The sequence below is a fragment of the Drosophila albomicans genome, chromosome 2R (assembly GCF_009650485.2).
Source record: "Drosophila albomicans strain 15112-1751.03 chromosome 2R, ASM965048v2, whole genome shotgun sequence".
NCBI lineage: Eukaryota > Metazoa > Arthropoda > Insecta > Diptera > Drosophilidae > Drosophila > Drosophila albomicans.
Genome location: NC_047631.2, coordinates 32,274,569 through 32,292,879, shown reverse-complemented (window position 1 = coordinate 32,292,879; position 18,311 = coordinate 32,274,569). Strand labels below are relative to the sequence as shown.

Below are 18,311 nucleotides of genomic sequence, written 5' to 3'. Positions count from 1 at the left end.
GTGCGTGCCTCTTAACGGACAGTCAACGTTCAGCCTTCAATTCGCACAGTTCACAGTTCGGCGCGGCAACATCAGAAGCAGCAGCAGCTCCCAATAGTTCCCAACACAAGCAGCAACAATAGAGGCAACGCGTGTGTGTGTGCCTGCCTGCGTGAGTGTGTGTGTGTGTGCGAGTGAGTGTGCGTGCGTGTGTCGATCAATCGTTATCGCTGTTATCGCGCGGGAAAAGCAAAAGTAAACTCAAAACATCATAAATCGATTCATATCACGTTTCTCGACTTTTTCTCTGTTTGTCCAATTTGTGTGCCCAATTTGATAATTGGCGTGATTGCTCCGCAAGGCGTGTCCAGACTCAGTACAACAGCAACAGCAACAGCAACAACAAAAAAAAAAAACATAGTCACGTCTTGGCCTAATAACAAATGACTGTGCATTCGGGTAAAGCTGTTGAAAATATGCAATTTCCGCTTGTGCAAAATGTGGCATGACGTTGTTGACTAGGCGACGATTTGCGTTTTGCATGGCAAATGGAAAATGCATGTGCTGCATGAAGCAGCAGCAGCTTCTTCTGTGTTTCCTTGGACCGCCCACAGTGAAAAGTGCTTTAAATGCTTATCGATGGCACATTTGCTGAAATACAAATAATACAAACTAGGAATGCCATGCTCCAGTTGCCTGGTGAATTGTTGTCGACGAGATTGAAAAGCGCACCGACTCAACCACAACCAGCAACAGCAGCAACAGCAACAGCAACTGCAACCGCGACAATAGCATAGGCACTGGGACTTTGGTCAAGTGATTGTGTGCTCGAAATTCGCATTTCATTTAACTTTCCCCTCGAGGCAACCATCAAACCAAAAAGCATTCACAGCATGACAAATGCCGTGAGCGCCGCAACGGCCATTGCAGCACTTGCCGCAGCTGCAGCGGCAGCAACAGCAGCAGCCAGCAGTCAAGGCAGCAGCATCAGCATCGGCAGCAGCAGCGTTGGCGGTGGCATCATCAAAGCCACCAACCATAGCTTACAACTATCCAGTGAGGATGCTGGCAATGGCAGCAACCGTCGCAACCACAGCACGCTGCTATTGGCCGCCGATCACCTGCCGCTTCAGCTGACAACTGCGAAAGTGGATCAGGATTTTGAAATCGACATTCAACTGCTGACAAATGGCTATGACGGCACCACGGTGAGTAAAACAGCAACACAGTACGAAAATGAGGGAGGAGGAGGAAGTAGAAGGGAGGAAATTGGGTCTCTGTCACTGTGAATTTATGTGCTCTCCTTGGGCATCGATTGTGCATTCGGTTATTGGTTTCTGGATTCAAGCTTTATGTCCATAGGAGCGAGCTCGTAAAAATTATCCTTTAGCGTGCACAAAAAAAAACAAACAAGTAAGAAAGCTACAGTCGAGTGTGCTTGACTTTAGAATACTTGTTATCCATTGTGAATGAAAGCAAAACAGGGCAGTATTCATTTTAAAATATACTAAATTCAAATATACCAAATTACCTCAAAAATACTAAAACAAGTAAGAACGCTATAATCAAACGGTATAATTAATTTAAAAATATACTAAATTAATTTACCGAAAATACTAAAAATATACCAAATACTATGTTTGATATATTGATACAGTACTCCGTTCTGGTATATTTTGAACGTAGTATTATGTCGGTATATAAAATATAGTATTCAGTATATTTTTAGTATTTTTGTGGTACATTATTTCGATTATAGTGTGGATATTCGTTCTCCAATTTAAATTAAAGCAACACCATGCGGTATTAATTTAAAAATATACCAAATTAATATACCGAAAATACTAAAAATATACCAAATACTATATTTGGTACATTGATAGAGTACAACGTTCTGGTTTATTTTTAATGTAGTACTATGCCAGTATATAAAATATAGCATTCAGTATATTTTTAGTATTTTTGTGCCATATTATTTCGAAAATAGTGTAAAATGTACCATATTGTCAATCAAATAGCCGTAGTAAGTAGGCGTTTTCCCTAAGAAAGTGGGCGTGACTAAAATTAGAAACAAACTTTAACTGCGTGCAAACATTAGAAGTGTTAACGAAAAAATTGGATCTCTTATAGTCTCTGAGATCTAGGTATTACTAAGGACGGACAGACCGACAGACGGACAGACAGAATGTATACTTTATGTGGACAGAAATGGCTCCTTCTGCCTGTTTCATACATTTCTTGCAGTCACAAAGTCATAATACCCTTCTATCTTATGCGTAGCGGGTATAAAAAAAGATTCACCTTTACAGACAGGAATTGCACAGGTTTTGTCCTCGTTGTTGTGTGCTAGCTTCGGATGCTCTTGTAATTTACTGTTTGATCGGTTTGCGACTGCGAGTGTGCCAGAAGCCATCAGTTAAGCGCCATCACCCGTTAACCGTCAGCAAAGAAGCTTTTATGAACTTCATTTTTATTACACACGCGCTCATATCCTTCAACATTGTTGCCCGATTGCATGTGGTTTATGGTGCGTATGTGTAATAAATATCAGACACTAGCATTCCCTTCCACCTACCATTGATGCCCTAATAAGTTGTCAAAACCGGAGTCAAACAAAAGGAAACTTCTATCTATTTTTGATGTCATTAATTTCTGCTTTCGGTGCTACAATCTTTAAATATGATTAATTAACGTTCGATGCGTGTTAATCGCTTACACAGTTTAACTGGCAAATTATTGGTCAATCTCGGCTTTCAATGGAATTAAAAATGTTTCAATGATATGTCAAACGTGTAAGCTTTAATAATAATTAAATAATGCCGTGTTAAGCTTATAATTTGTCTGCTGATTTTTTCTCGTTCTACTTTTGCACTTTAATCAAGTTATGTGTGCAGTTAATCATTATTAATTTTTATACGTATAAGTTTGCGTGTGAGCTTAAATCAACCAACTCAATCTTCATAAAGTATTTGCGCAACCTGAAGCCATTTGTGCAGACAATTAGCACTCACATCAAAACCCATTTGAAATGTATTTAATAGAAGTAATTATGAAAAACGGTTGAATAGAGCAGGAGAAACTTTTCATTCCTTACTATTTATCTTATTATATATTTCTCAGTTGGCAGCTGCTAAATGAAAATGAATGCCAGGCTCATTAGCAGACGCCACGCACATGTGAAACTTTTCCCACAGATACACTCGTTAGATACGTATGTGTGTGTGTGTGTGTGTGTAATATATATATAGCTATATATTGATGCATAATCCACTTTTGAAAAGGGTGCACTAAATCGGGGAGAAGGGAAGCCAGGTGTGAGAAGAGAGAAGTTGATTTGGCGCACAGGTATGCCAAAAACTTTATCCTTTATTTTCGGGAAAAACGAAACGAAAAATTTACGTGCTCACAGAATGTTGAATAAATATATATATTTATATTACTATATAGCCGCCATATCAGTTACCAATAGTCGAGAGACTGACGATAAAGTTTTGCACTATGCTCAGCTGTTCGCACGTTTAACTTTCCAATCGAATGTAAATAATAAAATAGCACGTAAGTTGGCGTGCAGCGCATAGCAAAGGCGCTTGCAACACACACACACACACACGAACGTGCAACATACTAAACAGGAAAATGGGGGAAAGATATCGTTTAACATTTTTCCGCATAAATAGATTTTTAACTAATTTATAAACATTTGCAGTAATATGCGGAAATTTTGTTGATGTTGATAATTCAATTGGGTCAACTTCTTAGTTCCCTCTCTCTTTCTATCTCTCTCTCTTTCTATCTCCCTCTCTCTTCCATCTCCAGCCATTATTTAGTCAACATAGTGCTGATTTTAATGGGGTTTTTCGTGTGCATTGCCATTGCCAGTGCCAATTGTTGAGATAAGCACATAACGCATACGACGTGTTGTGCCATCTAATTGAATTATTAATCCACTTGACCGACATTTACAGTTGCCTTGCACAAATACACACGCACACATGCATGACATTGTTGTTGTCGTCGTATGTTTGGATTTAATTCCGTATTTTCTATTGCCCGGAAGCAAGTTTGCATGAAAAGTTTTCGTTTGCCATTGTTCAGGGGCCTTTGCATAGTCGAGTAATAATAATAAAATATTAATAGCATTAAGTATTGTTGCTTTTGGCATGCCAACGCACTGATTGCTCCCATTCAACATCTCTCTCGACTCTCCCTCTCTCTCCCTCTCTGTCTCTGTCTGTCTCTACAATCACCATAGCTATTCTCTGTTGATTCTATTGACCAACAGCCATTGTTAGGCACACACTCACACATTTACACACACTCTCACACACATGGTTGGACAATTGAAATGTGCAAACATTTCCGCCAATAATTTGTCGACATTTTCGATTAGGATTACATCATGGGCGATGGCAAAAGTGGGCGTGTCGCTGCCTGGGTGTGATTAAGGATATTGATTACAACACCCCCGAAACGGAATTTGTGCAAAATGTTCGCTTAACTTGTAATTGTTCACATAACAATTTATTGCTACGATTTGTTCATAATATGTACAAGTTTCAATTTGCATTAGTATGTGTTCGAATTAACTAAATTCCATTATTGTAATTAATCTCTGTTGTCTCGTGCAATAATTGCTCATTTTCTGCATGAGTTTCCCTTTGACTAGATTATGAAAATACGCATTACAATAGCACTGAGGCTTCTCATTGGAACAGCTTCTTTTTGAATACCCTTGAAAGTAATTTTGAGGGGAAATAAATAAAAAGTTGTTTATTAAAAAAATGTCATATCACAGTAATCATTTTTTCACTGATAAAGTAAATTAAATTTAGTAATTCTAACTGTTCGCTTTGATGAAAATAAATATGTGTTTCTTATATAATTTGTATTATACATACGTCTAAGTTTTTTATTTATAAAATTATATTCAAAAGGCTTATCTTATTTTTGATTAAGTAAATTCAATTTAGTAAATATATCAGTTAAAATTCATAGAAATAAATAAGTGTTTAATATGCAGATTTTTAAATCTTCACAGCATTAATTTATTCTTAAATTAAGTAATTTAATTTAGTTAAAAATTATAAAAACATAATGAGTTAACCTAAATAAAAAATTGTCCATTTATAAAACTATATTTCTATACTTTTACCAGTTCAATATGATAATATATGATCAGGGTATTTTATCCAAAGATTCTGCTGCCTTTTGCGAGTATATACAAAAATGTTCATTGATGAAATTATATTTTACACTCTTAAATTATCACTGAGTAATTTCGAAAACGTAGCATTTCAATTTGATAAAAATATGTGTGTCTAATACAAAGTTGGTCTTAACTGAAATAAATACACAATTATTTATTTGAAACAAATATTTCTTGCTGCTTGATAATTTATAAAATTATCAATGATTCGCCAGTTCTTGAATTTGATAAAAACAATCAAGTGTTTAATAATTTATATCATAAATGAGTTGCATTTTTAATGTGACATTTCTTTTGCCTTTTGCGAGTGTATACGAAAGTGAAAAATATGTATTTCAATAAAATCAAACATTAATTCGCACTTGACAAAAAGTCAAAGCTCAGCAATTGAATTTAATTAGCTGGAATTAAATACGACCAGCAGCAATTTGGCCAGTATCCGAGTGGAGTCTGAGTGTGAGTGAAGTTGGCAGTTGGCAGTTGGCTGGCAGCCTTATTATGGGAACAGCCGCAAAATAAATGAGCGTCTCGCTTTGGGAGCAGACTGACCATAAATTGGGTCACAAATATAAACCGCAAAAGGGAATGCAAACACACACACAGTTGCTCAAATAAGTTGTTGGCCAGCTGCAGTAATGTGTGTGTTTGCTCAGTCTCTGTTGCTTTTGCACCTCAGATTTCCCATTATGCTGAACCACAGTAGCCGCAATATGTTTGTATACGTGTTGGCATATAATTGCACACTACATGATATCTGTCTATTCACTAGAGTATGAATGTGTGTGAGTCAGTCTGGCAAATGAAAATGGCAGGTAATTTCTGATTTTTATGTTGTCTGCATTTCCGTTCTCGCTGGAGTCAGAGGGCAGCTAAAGATTTTTCAATGCGCACAGTCCAAGGGTTTCAATAAACCCAAAAAGGCTCCCGTTTTATTGGCCATAAAATGTGCGCCGTCTTTTCAGTTCTTTTTTTCTCCCTTTCTTCTTTGTTATTCTACGTTTGCTACTTTCATTACATTTTTTTATGGTCGTGTTGTTGGATTTGTTGTTGTTGGCATTGCTCTATTCGTCGTAAGGCGTGCGGCAGTTGCAAGTTAAAGCTGTGTGTTGTGTGTTGCAAGTTGAGCATGTAATTGCGCTGCGCAACAATGAGCGATTACATGCGACTAGCGGCAGGCTAAAGGTTTAACTCAACCGTGTGATGGGCTTAAGAGTATGTTATAAAAAAAAATAACGAAAGCTGATAAGAAGACTATCTAAGCATGCGGAGATTTATCACCAGCAATTTAACTGACCTAAAAGAGACATTATTTTTTTAAAAAGAGGAAAAGAAGAACTCTATTTCTATTTTAGACAAGATTTTTATAAACCTATTGAAGCAAAGCTTGAAAAGAATTTGGCAGCAGATTTAGAATTCATTCCAAGCAAGACAGAAACAAACTCTGACCTTTCTCTATCTCTCTTTTGAAATAGTGCGAGTTAGCTGAGTGTTTGCCAAGCATACAATGAGCTAAAGCGTAGTCAGCCAGCACGTTTGGCGCTCGTTTCACAAGTTTTCCACTCAAATTGGTTTGCATGACAAGTGAGAAGAAAAAAAGAGGAGAAGAAAGCAATAGATGGAGAGTTGGCGACACAAAATCGATGGCAGAGCGCAGTAAGGCAGCAGATGCACTTCGAATACGGCAGTTGACAGACAGTCGGATTGTCGGACAGACAGATAGATTGCCAGTCAGTCTGTCAGTCTGACTAGTTGCATTTCGCAATCAGCTTAAGTCAACTACTGCTGTTCTCATAGAAGTGGCAAACAATGGACATCGCTCCAGCTTCAACTCGAGCTAATTATCCTCTGTCGTTGATAGACCGTATAACTCTGAAGGTAATCGAGGGAACAATCTCAACTCAGGTGACACACAGCAACCACAACCGTCACCCACAGAGTCAAGCAGCTAAGTAGACAACCACAGCCAGACGAGCCAATAGATCCTTCTGAGCTACCTCAAAATTAGCATAGTACAAGCATTGCTCCTCGACAAAGTTGTTATTGTTGTCAAGTACCTCACACACACACACAGTTTTATATCTATGTATGTGTGAGTTAGTTTGTATGCAACGAGCACGTTTCTCAATTATCAATATAAAGACAATTATCAGGCAAGACTAAGGCCAGCATGCAATCGTCAATTTGATTCATATTCCGATTGCATATATATATTCACTTGTAACCAGTTCGTTAAAGACAGATTGTGAAATTGGGTCACAATCCACCCTCTGAGGCAGCTGGCCAAGTTCACATGCTCGAAATGGGCAGTGAGGCATGCAAAATTTTAATAACTTTTATGCATTAACTAGAATCCAAGGCAGAAACTCTGAGTGGAGGCTTGGCTGCTGCTGTTGACTGATTACTTTGTCAATACCCTGCACCGAAAAGGGGATGTTAGAAAGAGAGAGAGGGATGAAATGACAGAGATTTGTAATTGCTATCCTTCTTTTAATTTAATTTCCTCTTATGTACTTATGCTCAAAATGTCGTGTTACTACACAAGGATTTTAAAATAGTAAAAAGAGATACCCTTTACTCACTTTTGATAAAAGTAAAGCAGTGTGGTATTATTATTAAAAAATACTAAATTTATATACCAAAGATACTAAAATATACCGAAGTCTCTATTATAGGAATATGACAATTTTATTTCATTCATAATATACAAAGACTAAAATTAACCGAATGATATATTTCTGGTATATCAATATACTATTTCATTCAAAATATACAAATTTCAAAATATACCGAAAGTTTTATTTCGGGTTTATTAGTATACTATTACACTCAAAACATACAAATACAAAAGAAATATACTGAATGCTCAATTTTCTGGTATATTAATATACTATTACATTCAAAATATACCAATTCCAAAATATACCGAAGCAGTTATTTCTGACTTATTAGTATACTATTACGCTCAAAATATACCGATACCAAAATATACCGAATGCTCCATTTTCTGGTATATTGATATACTATAACATTCAAAATATACCAACGATTGCACTTCTGACTTATTGTTATACTGTCACATTGAAAATATACCATTCCTAAAATATACCGAATCCTCTATTTCTGGCATATTAATATACTGTCACATTCAAAATATACCAAAACAACTAAAAACTCGTCACAAGCTACTTTCCAAAGGCAGTCTGCAAGTCGAGAACTTTAACCTGTTAATTATTTATCTAGTGCAAAATTTGATATGTTGGCCATCACCAAAGAAGCCAAAAAACCGCATCCGAAGTGCGGTAGAGTGTGTCAGTGTGTGTGTGTGTGTGTGTGTGTGTGTCAGAGTGTGAAGGTTGTGTGTGCGGCGCAACCTGTGGGGCAAGACCTGACACAAGTGTGAATCTTATCCCAGGGGCATTAAATGTTCGTTTTTGAAGTGCTTAAGTTTTGGCATGGCTTAAATATAATTAATGCTTTAATAATTGAAAATGCCATCAAGTGGGCCAAAACACCAAGGTAGGTTCGGGTTTAACTGCACAAAAAAGAGAAAAGCGAAGAAAAAAGAAGCAATATCAATTTATATAAACATTAAATGCTCATTTGCATTTAAGCCGTGGCTCGTTAAATATTTTTTGAAAATTTCCAAGACGCGTCTTTTTTGCCTCAATTATGACGATTTGCTAAATTTGGCAGGATGTGCGAGACTGAGATTCTGGGCGTGCCCAAGTGTCGAGTGCCAAAGTGTCGCTGCGTCTATTTGTGTAATTACAATTGCTACAACATAGTGACTCTTTCTGTCTGTCTGTCTGAGGCCATGTTGACATGACTTTCAGCTGCGTTTAATTATGCCAAATGCTAACAATGAACACAAACAAGAGGCACAGCGACACATAGAGAGACAGATACAGTGGCAGACAAACATATGTGCTCACACTCACACACACAGAGAACTTGTCGTAGACAAATGTAAACAGGGACAACTCAACTCTCGCTTCATCTCTGAAAGGATGGCACAAGCCTGCCAACTTGCCAACTTTATGCAATTGTCAATTGTTCGCACAGGCATTGACAGCTTCTAACAATGCACACTGCTCCGCAGTATAGATGTGAAGACAGAGAGAACACTTTGACAATTGTTATTACAGTTTACATCTGCTGCAAATGAATGGGCGAGGCAAAGACTAGGCAAAGACTGACACGTTTCTTCTCAGTCTTTAAACCCGTTTAGCAGGTGCCGAAAGGGAAATTAAGTTAAAGAAACAGAGAGCTTAGCAAATAAGCAGATTGCAGATAGCCATTGAATACCAACCATGATTGTCTTTTTAAAATTATGTTTCGCTTTTGTTGAACATCTTTAAGCAGAATTGCCTTGGTAAATAAATTATTAAATACAGTGTTGTTTAAGTTGGAAGAAAGAACATTTTTATGCTGCGTGTGTTAGTGTATTCCTTTGCTTAACTTTTAACTATTAATTGTTTGGAATTCACTTAACATTTTTAAGCAGTGTTTTCTTCATAAATGATTTATTATTACTGTTGAGTACTTCTTCTTAACTTTAACTTTCTCTTTCGTATAATTTAAAACCGTTAAATTTTTAGTTCAACTTTCTTAAAAGGCTATATTTTGGCAATAAAGAATTTACCAAATATAGTATTTAACAAGTTGGAATGAAGACAATTTTATTATCGAGTATTACTTTCCTGTACTTCTGCTTCTCTTTCTCATAATTCTTAAGCATTAAATGTTTAGCTTTTGTTCAACTTATTTCAGCAGAACTTTCATGACAAATAAATTATTAAAAATAGTGTTGTTTAAGTTGGAAGAAATGAAAGATTTTGTTGTAGTGTATTTGTTCTATTAACTTTAGTTTACTTTTTTGCTTAATTCTTAACAAATAAGTGCTTATCTTTTGTTCAACTTGTATAAGTGGAAGCTTTGAGGCAAATTATTTACAAAAAAGTTCAGTAAATACCGAAATAAATTCAGTTTTTATGCTGACTTTATTCTGCTGCAAGAATTTATATTTTTAAGTTATTTCTCTCAACTTTAAGTTACTTCTTTGAATGTCGCATAAGTTGGATAAAATACAATTTTAATGTTTGGTATTCAACTTTTTGCTGTTTGCCACAATTTGTACTTCAAAGATTATTTTCTTAACTTTAACGTAGTTCCACCTCTATTTTTATGTTTAGCATTTAATTTTCTGCATTTATTTCTTAACTTAAGCTAACTCCTTCCCACAACTTTTGACCATAGTTGCTCTCGATTCTAAATGCAGTTCAATCGTTTAGTTAATTTTTCGAGCATTAAAGTTGTGTGGGGAAACTTCTTAAAGTCTGTTTTTGGCTGGTTAAGGCTGAGCAAATATTTGCGCAGCGCATAAATCAGCATGTTAGCACTGTTATTATCATGGCTATGAGCAAGTCGAGCTAAAGCAGTCCACAGACCACAATAAGGCGAGGAAAACAGAGGGAAGAGCAGGACAGGATGGGCAAGCATTTCCTTCTGCTCAATTTCCTTGACTTGGCAAACTAAATATGCACATGGCATAAGTTTGAGTCTGAGTCTGAGTCTGAGTGAATGTATATGAGCATATATACATGCATATATGTATTGTAAATAGCGCTGAGTTGGCGTTGGCGAAACGCCTACGAAATTTTCTTGTTTATTATGCGAATTTAAATTTATGCTAATCATTGTTGTGGCTTATGCGATCGCCGAGTTTAAGATAACAATGCCCGCAGTGCAAAAACGCTGTCAAAACATGTGCCCGACTTTAAGCATGAATGTTTAATGAATACTTTCTGGCCAGTCATATTATCACCCTTAACTCGACTGCATTCGAGTTGCAAGTTGAAGTTTGAACATTTTTATTAGCTGACTTCAGCCAAGTGAACAGATTGCTTCTGCTCCGATAGAAATGTCTCCATAAAGTGGAGTCAAAGCCATAGTCGAAGGCGAAGCGAATAAAATTGACGACTCAAAGCAGTCAATTTAATAAGTTTGGCTAAGCTGCAGCGGGAATGGAATCAAATGAAAATTGCGAATGTCTTGAGATATTGAATATTGGTCTGGTCGAATCGAATCGCAACGAATGAGGTCGGAATTGCATAAAATTTATCGTCATATTCTTCGATTCACAAGCTGTGCAATTTCCTGCAACTTCAAATTGTGTTTGGGGTGAAATTTTCGCTTTAAATGGATTTATGGAGGTAGCCAGGAGAAAGTTTAATCTATGGATTTATTATGTTCACGCAAAGCTGAAAGAACATGAATTAGAACAAAAGATATATCTTTTGAATTTATAGGTAACAGGTTGAACAGGAAAAAAGAGTATTGGAAATTAAGTTGGTAACTAATTTCTTCTACAAATGGCAATTCAATATTAAATAAACCAACATAAAGAATTGCTTATTGGAAAACAAGTTGCCAACTCATTTCTTTTACGCATTGCAATTCAATATTAAATATTTCTTTTGGCCAACAATATAGAAATCTTCTTAGAAAGCATTTGACACACAATTTTGTGCTCTGCCAAGTTGTTTCGTAATAGCAAAACAAACGTAATCTTATCAATTCAACTGCAAGGGTATTTCATCGTCAGTAGTTACAAGCACAAGATAATTGTTTTTCATCCTCTTTTGTTGTCATTGCATTGTCATGTTGGTCTCGCCTTTAAAGCAGCTCTGTGTTAAATGCTTGTGTTTGTTTTCTATTGAAATATAAGCGGCTCTGCGTTGGGGAAAACGCAAGCAACTAGTTTCCTTCACCTTTGTTGTTGTTTATCCTGACAATGAAATAACAACAGTTCAAGTGGCGGAACTGCTGAAATGACACTCTAAAGTGAGTAGAATAAACAGCCAGCCAGGCAAAAATATTGCACACAAGTGAGAGAGGAGCTGCTCCTGCTGTTGGTTTTGCTGTTGGTCTTGCTCATTATGCGCGTGTTGTGTCGTTTCATTGCTTGTAAATCACACTACTTCCGGCAGGCGGCCATATTTACACTTGCACACTTACCTGCAAAAGTCTACGCACATGCAGACACAGACACAGACAGACAAAGTGGAGGAAGGCGCACTGCCAATGGCAACAGTTTTGCTTGTTTGTGAACAGGTTTTGTGCCTTGCCTTCTACGCAATATTATTGTAGTCTCCACTTTGTGTTGCTCGGTTGGACGCCGTCGGCTAGCAATTTGTGCGTGTGTGTCCAACTCTGTGTTGTCCCCACTTTGGGTGTGTGTATGTGTATTTTGACGTTTAATCAACGCATTGTGCCATTTAACTTTACAAACAGAGCCTAAGCACCTACACAAAGTCCTGCGGCCTCTGTGCTCCTTTTTTTTTGCTCTCTCTCTCTCTCGTTTCCCTTTGCTCATTCTGGTATCTGCCCCATCTGGAGCAGTTTAATAACAATCCGTATACATATTATTACTTGGAATTGCTATTTAAATATGTATGACAATTCCTGTTTGGGGCACAAACATTTAGAGAACGAAAGACACACAACATGAAATTGGTTAACATTTTATGGCAGCAGATTTCCCTCTTGCCTGCGAAGGCTTTAAAGAGAGAGATTTGCATTGCACTCGGGGAGCAATTTGATATGCATTTAGTTTAATGATTTAGTTTCTTCTTTACAATAAATTTAAATAAATTAGTATTTATTTAGTACTCTGATATGTATTTAGTTTAATGAATTTGTTTGTTGACAATGTTTTGAACAATAAATTTAAATAAATTAGTATTTATTTAGTACTCTGATATGTTAGTTTAGTTTAATGATTTAATTTCTTCTTCACAATAAATTTAAATAAATTAGTATTTATTTATTTAGTACTCTGATATGCATTTAGTTTAATGATTTAGCTTCTTCTTTACAATAAATTTAAATAAATTTTTTTATTTATTTAGTACTCTGATATGTATTTAGTTTAATGAATTAGATTGTTGACAGTGTTTTTCACAATAAATTTAAATAAATTAGTATTTATTTTGTACTCTAATATGTTAGTTTAATTTAATGATTTAGTTTCTTAACAATGCTCTTTTAAATAAATCTAAATGTTTTTTTTTTAAGTATATGGTAATCATAAGAGTGATTTAATGTATTATATGATTGTATGATATGATATGCAGATTTGTTTGAAATTACGTACATTATTATTATATAAAATAGAAGTAAGAAGATTTCAAAAAATTTTAATGAAAATATGTCAAGAGTCTTGGTGATATACATATACTTTTAGTTAAAGTTTCTTTACAACAAATCTAAATTGTTTGTTTTATGAGTTTACATAGATGATAATCCTAAGAAAGAATTCAAATTAAGTGATATTCAAATATATTGTTGAGAAGTGGGAAGAGTGCAAAATTTGTATGACAATATGTCGATTGCTTGTTGATATATATTTTTATAGTGTTGAGAGCTAAATTGTATGCTCTTTGGAGAAAGCAAACTTTTTAAGTAAAATTACATTTTTGAAAGATTTTTTCAAAATTTAGCACATAAAGATTGGTTCAATAAAATCACAATAATGCAAATTTTTAGGTTTAAGTACGAATTCGTTCATTTTTGCACTTTCACATTAATAAAAGCTTCTTTAATTGATTCGAATATTCAGTTTAGTTAAATCAAATCACATTAATGAAACCTACTCTCAATACTTTGTTGTAATATGTGACTTATAATTAGCTTAGCACATAATTAGCTTTGACTTTGCTGACCTAACAAACTCATTGAGCGCCTCTCGCCGCTGGCCTTTGACGTTCGCTCTGCACTTTTATTGCCAATTAAATGCAGCAGCTGCTCTACCTCTTACTCAATCTCGTAACTTACTTTTGTAATTTCATTACACACACACAGAGAGAAAGAGAGAGAGAAAGATACAAAGGCAGATATACTATATATATATTCACATATCTGTCATCAAGTTGTGCTAATTGTGGAAATTGGTTAAGCGTTGCCTAAAATATTCGGCAAATGTCATGCGTGGAATGCGAAGTGCGTTTGGGAATGGGATTGGGATAAAGATGGTGGCTATTATGGCCACTTTAGTTGTTTGATTGTTAACGGCATTTTAATGATGTCAAACAAGGACAACAACAACAGCAGACAGCCGACACTGACACTGACAACGGCGAATAAATGATGTTGTAATGTTTGACAGCTGTTGAATGAATTTAATGAATATGTTACGAGCACAACAGCCACGCCCACTACTTACGCTCACTCCCACCGAACATGCAAAAGCATTTAATGTGTTTTTTTTTGTGTTCTTGTTTTATAATCTCAAGTGTCTTTTATTGTACATGATGCCGGACAATGTGCTGAATAGAGGGGGAAGCACTTTACGTCAATTAAGTTTGCTTATTGTGATTACATTTAATCCTTGACAAGCATTTGCTGCCAGCCATTTTGATTTCTCTGTTGACTGACAATCAATAATAATAATGTTTTGACCAAGCTCTAAGTTAATAAATTAGTATCTAGCTAACATTCATGCCTCCGAGCTTTGAGCTGGTCAATTACTTACTTAAGTCAAATTACTCAAATTATGCATTCTATCAAAAGTGAATGTTGACTCAAGTGAATATTGAATTGCAAATTAATGCCCATCAACTATTCACAAAATTTTGCGAAAATCATATTTAACGATACAATTTCGCAAAATGTAATTTCAATTTGAGCTGAAGCTGGAATTTTGCCTTTGCATATCTTTTGTCGCTTTATCTGGTATTATGGCGCTTTGTTATTTATGGCACTTAATTAGCTCGCATTACGTGTGCGGCAGCGGTGAGAGGATTCACATCACAACTACAACTACAACAGCACTTCAATTGCCTTTATAGTCGTGCATTGACAGCCGCTCGTTTCATGCGTATACTCTACGTATACGTAATTAAAGTTTTGCTTTGCAAACAATTAGCAACTTTTAAGCCGCTTATAAAATGTATCAACAGCAACGGCAGCAGCAACAACAACTCAAAAGGCAGGCTTGCAAATTAATTTAATAAAATGAAAATGTGAATACAAAAATTGACAGTATGTCGGTGCAGGCGATAAACTCGCATCCAACTTTACAGCCTCAAAAAAACGATGAAAAAAACGAGGAAATTCTTTTGCAGCGGCGGCATTTTTATGTATAAATTAATTAATTGCATGTGTCAGCGGTTTCGGGGTCTGCTTTTTAGCGTTCTCATTTACATTTTGTTGCTTATGCTTCGCGTTTACATTTCTGCGGTAAATTAATGTTACACATACGCCACGTGGCCCACGTGCAAAAAAGTTACAGCCAGACTTGAATTGTAGGCCTCAACCACATTTAGCTTAAATACCCTTTTAAATACTCGAAATATTAAAACATTTCGGATTTAAATAAAGCTTAAAACAAATTATTTATGCTCAAATTAAAGTGGCAACTATTGAAAAGGGGATTAAAATGGATTTATTTAGTTAGTTGATTGCTAAAGTAAATATTTACTGAAATATGTTAAAGTGTTTGCTAGAAAATTTTGCCTTAAAATATTGCTTTTATGCTTAAGATTATTTCATTGGCATATTGGAAATGAAATTTGTGTTGAAATAGAAATTTGAATTTCTTTTTTATGCTTAAGATTATTTCATTATTGGAAATAGGAATTCAAAATTCATTTAAATACTTAAAACTATTTCATTATTAAAATAGAAAATTGGAATTTTAAGTTTTTTTTTTACGCTTAAAATGGTTTCATTATTGGAAATGAAAACTGTGGTGGAATAGAAATTTATATTCTTTATTTTGTTACAAATCCTTTGCCAAAAGAGAAGTGTACTTCAGTGTGAAAAATGGCATAAATCAGGCATTTTTCTCCTTTCAATATTAAAGTATTCATGTACAACTGAACGAGCAAGTTCTTTGTTACCTTTGCCATTTGCTATATATGATATTTTTACAATTATTTTCCACTTTAAGTGATTCGTAGCATCAATTAATGAATGCACACGCGCATAACAATTCATAACACAACAACAAGTAGTCGAGAGAGTATTACAGAGCAAATACTGTGTTGTGGTTTTTGAATCGAATTAAACTCAGTCGTGCATATCTTTGGTCAGCTTTCGGGCCAAAAGCAAAGATGGGCCAACCACTGAAATGCCAACATCCACATACCAAACACATACATATACATATAACCGAGATGCCAAGCACACACATGACTACACCAAGACACCAAGACACTTTGAGACTGACTGAGAAAACCGCACAGCAAATTTGGATTGGCAGCCAGCTGGCGGCAGCTAATGGAAGGGAAGGGAAGGTGAAGGGGTTTAATTATATTATAGCAAGGAATGAAATTCATTTCATTGTTTCTTCTTCTTCTTCTGGCTGGGCACAGTTTTGTCGATTTTAATTATGAATAATGCGGCGGCATTTTGCTGTTGCCTTTTCAGACCTGGCCAAACCGCAGATGCCAAGTGATTGATAGTCAAGGAAGAGAATAGAACAAGTAAATGAATGCGACACACGTCGCAATACGACGAAGTGAGCAGTCAAAGCGCCCGTCGTTTAATTAGTGTAAAATGTTGCTTCCGTTGGCAGTTTGTGTCATACACAGACACCACACACACACACATATTTTATATATTTAATTAGTTTAAGGCAAGGAACGTCAATGCCTTTGATGTTAATTAAAACGCATACCTTATGTTTTCAATGTGGCAACTTAAATGCCAAGTAATTAACAGCAATTTCATCGACAGACAGCAGAAGCTTCTTCTTTGAGGTTTTTAAGAGCGAGAGAGTAAAGTGAAGTGCTAAAGTTGAAACACTCATAATTGTATACTTTATTTTTGCGACTCGTTGCAGCTGACATCGTACTACAATGAGACGAGCTGGACAAATGCCTCTGAAATGGATACAATAGTTGGTGAGGAACCGGAACAGCTCTCACTTGTGTCAATTGTAGTTGTTGGTAAAGTAAATGTCGTTGAATGTCTAACAAGCGAAACAGCAGACACTCGCCCAACCACCAAGCAACATCAGCACAACAATTATTTGCTGTTCACACAATCGCATGCGGCTCACAAACAGTTACATACACAAACTTGTACAGTCGCACACACAATAATCAAACACTCTCTGTATTCGTATACGTAATATTTTGCTCATTGGTTTCGACCCCCATAAAAGTATGCTATGTTTATTAATGTTTCACATTTACTTGTGCCAATTGTCACATGTGTCTAATCCTCTGTATCCTCCTTTGCCAATTTTCTGTGCCATCCCCGCCCGCAGGCATCTTTTTATCGGTGCTGATATTCCTTTCGGTTGCCGGCAACATCCTCGTCTGTCTGGCCATTTACACGGAGCGCAGCCTGCGACGCATTGGCAATCTGTTTCTGGCCTCATTAGCGATTGCGGATCTCTTTGTGGCCTCACTGGTGATGACATTCGCGGGCGTCAACGATTTGCTCGGTAAGTATCACGTATCATACTTAACGCTTTCCCCTTTTCCCTCCTCCCATCGCTCAGTCAATATTATGGAAATTTGCAATTGAAATTGTCGCGCATACAATGTATGTAAAATGCTGCAGGCTGTCGCGCAAACAAACGACTCGACAACATGCAAAAAACGACAACGACATCGAACAAAAAATAAAAAGAATGGAGCTCTACTGGCTAATGGAATCAGTTTCAGTAAAGGGAGAAGTTGAGAAGTGGTTGGGTTTGGGTTTGGGTTGTGTGAGCCCATTTCAAATGACTGGCAGCGCTTAAAGCGGGGATCTTGTGTGGCTTTGTACAATGCCTTTTAAAGTGTCAGCTGCACTGCCTTTCTGCCTGAGTGCTCAGCCTCAGCTACAGCAGCTTCACTAGCATTGTCGTCCTTGCATGTCCTCGTTACTCGATGTCTGTGTGTGTGTGGTAGGTGCAAGTGCAGCAAGGAATTTCCATTTTATGCGACGTCTGAGCCGCAGTTGTTGCTGCTTTTAGCTAATATACAGTACAACAGGCAAAACCTCAGCTGCCACTCGAGTGGCAATCCTTTGCATCGTCTCTCGTTGACGTTGACAAAGTTATGCCAAAGCAATTCAGGGCTTCGATTCAAGCGAATGCTGTTGATTAAAAGAAGAGTGAGAGAGCCGGAGA

General features: G+C 36.3%; 1 protein-coding gene across 3 annotated transcripts in view; it reads left to right on the top strand.

The window, feature by feature from the left end:
* Positions 1 to 557: 557 nt before the first annotated feature.
* LOC117574201 (dopamine receptor 1) overlaps positions 558 to 18,311 on the top strand; it is a 31,384-nt gene continuing 13,630 nt past the window's right edge. Inside the window, exons 1-3 of one of the 3 annotated variants that reach the window (XM_034257906.2) lie at positions 558 to 1,187; positions 17,031 to 17,091; positions 17,460 to 17,639. In XM_034257906.2, the coding sequence (XP_034113797.1) occupies positions 873 to 1,187; positions 17,031 to 17,091; positions 17,460 to 17,639 (556 nt within the window). In that variant the 5' untranslated portion in view covers positions 558 to 872. Of the gene's footprint in view, positions 1,188 to 17,030; positions 17,137 to 17,337; positions 17,354 to 17,459; positions 17,640 to 18,311 lie in introns of those variants that run through there. The other 2 variants (XM_034257905.2, XM_052006763.1) reach the window with 2 other exon arrangements.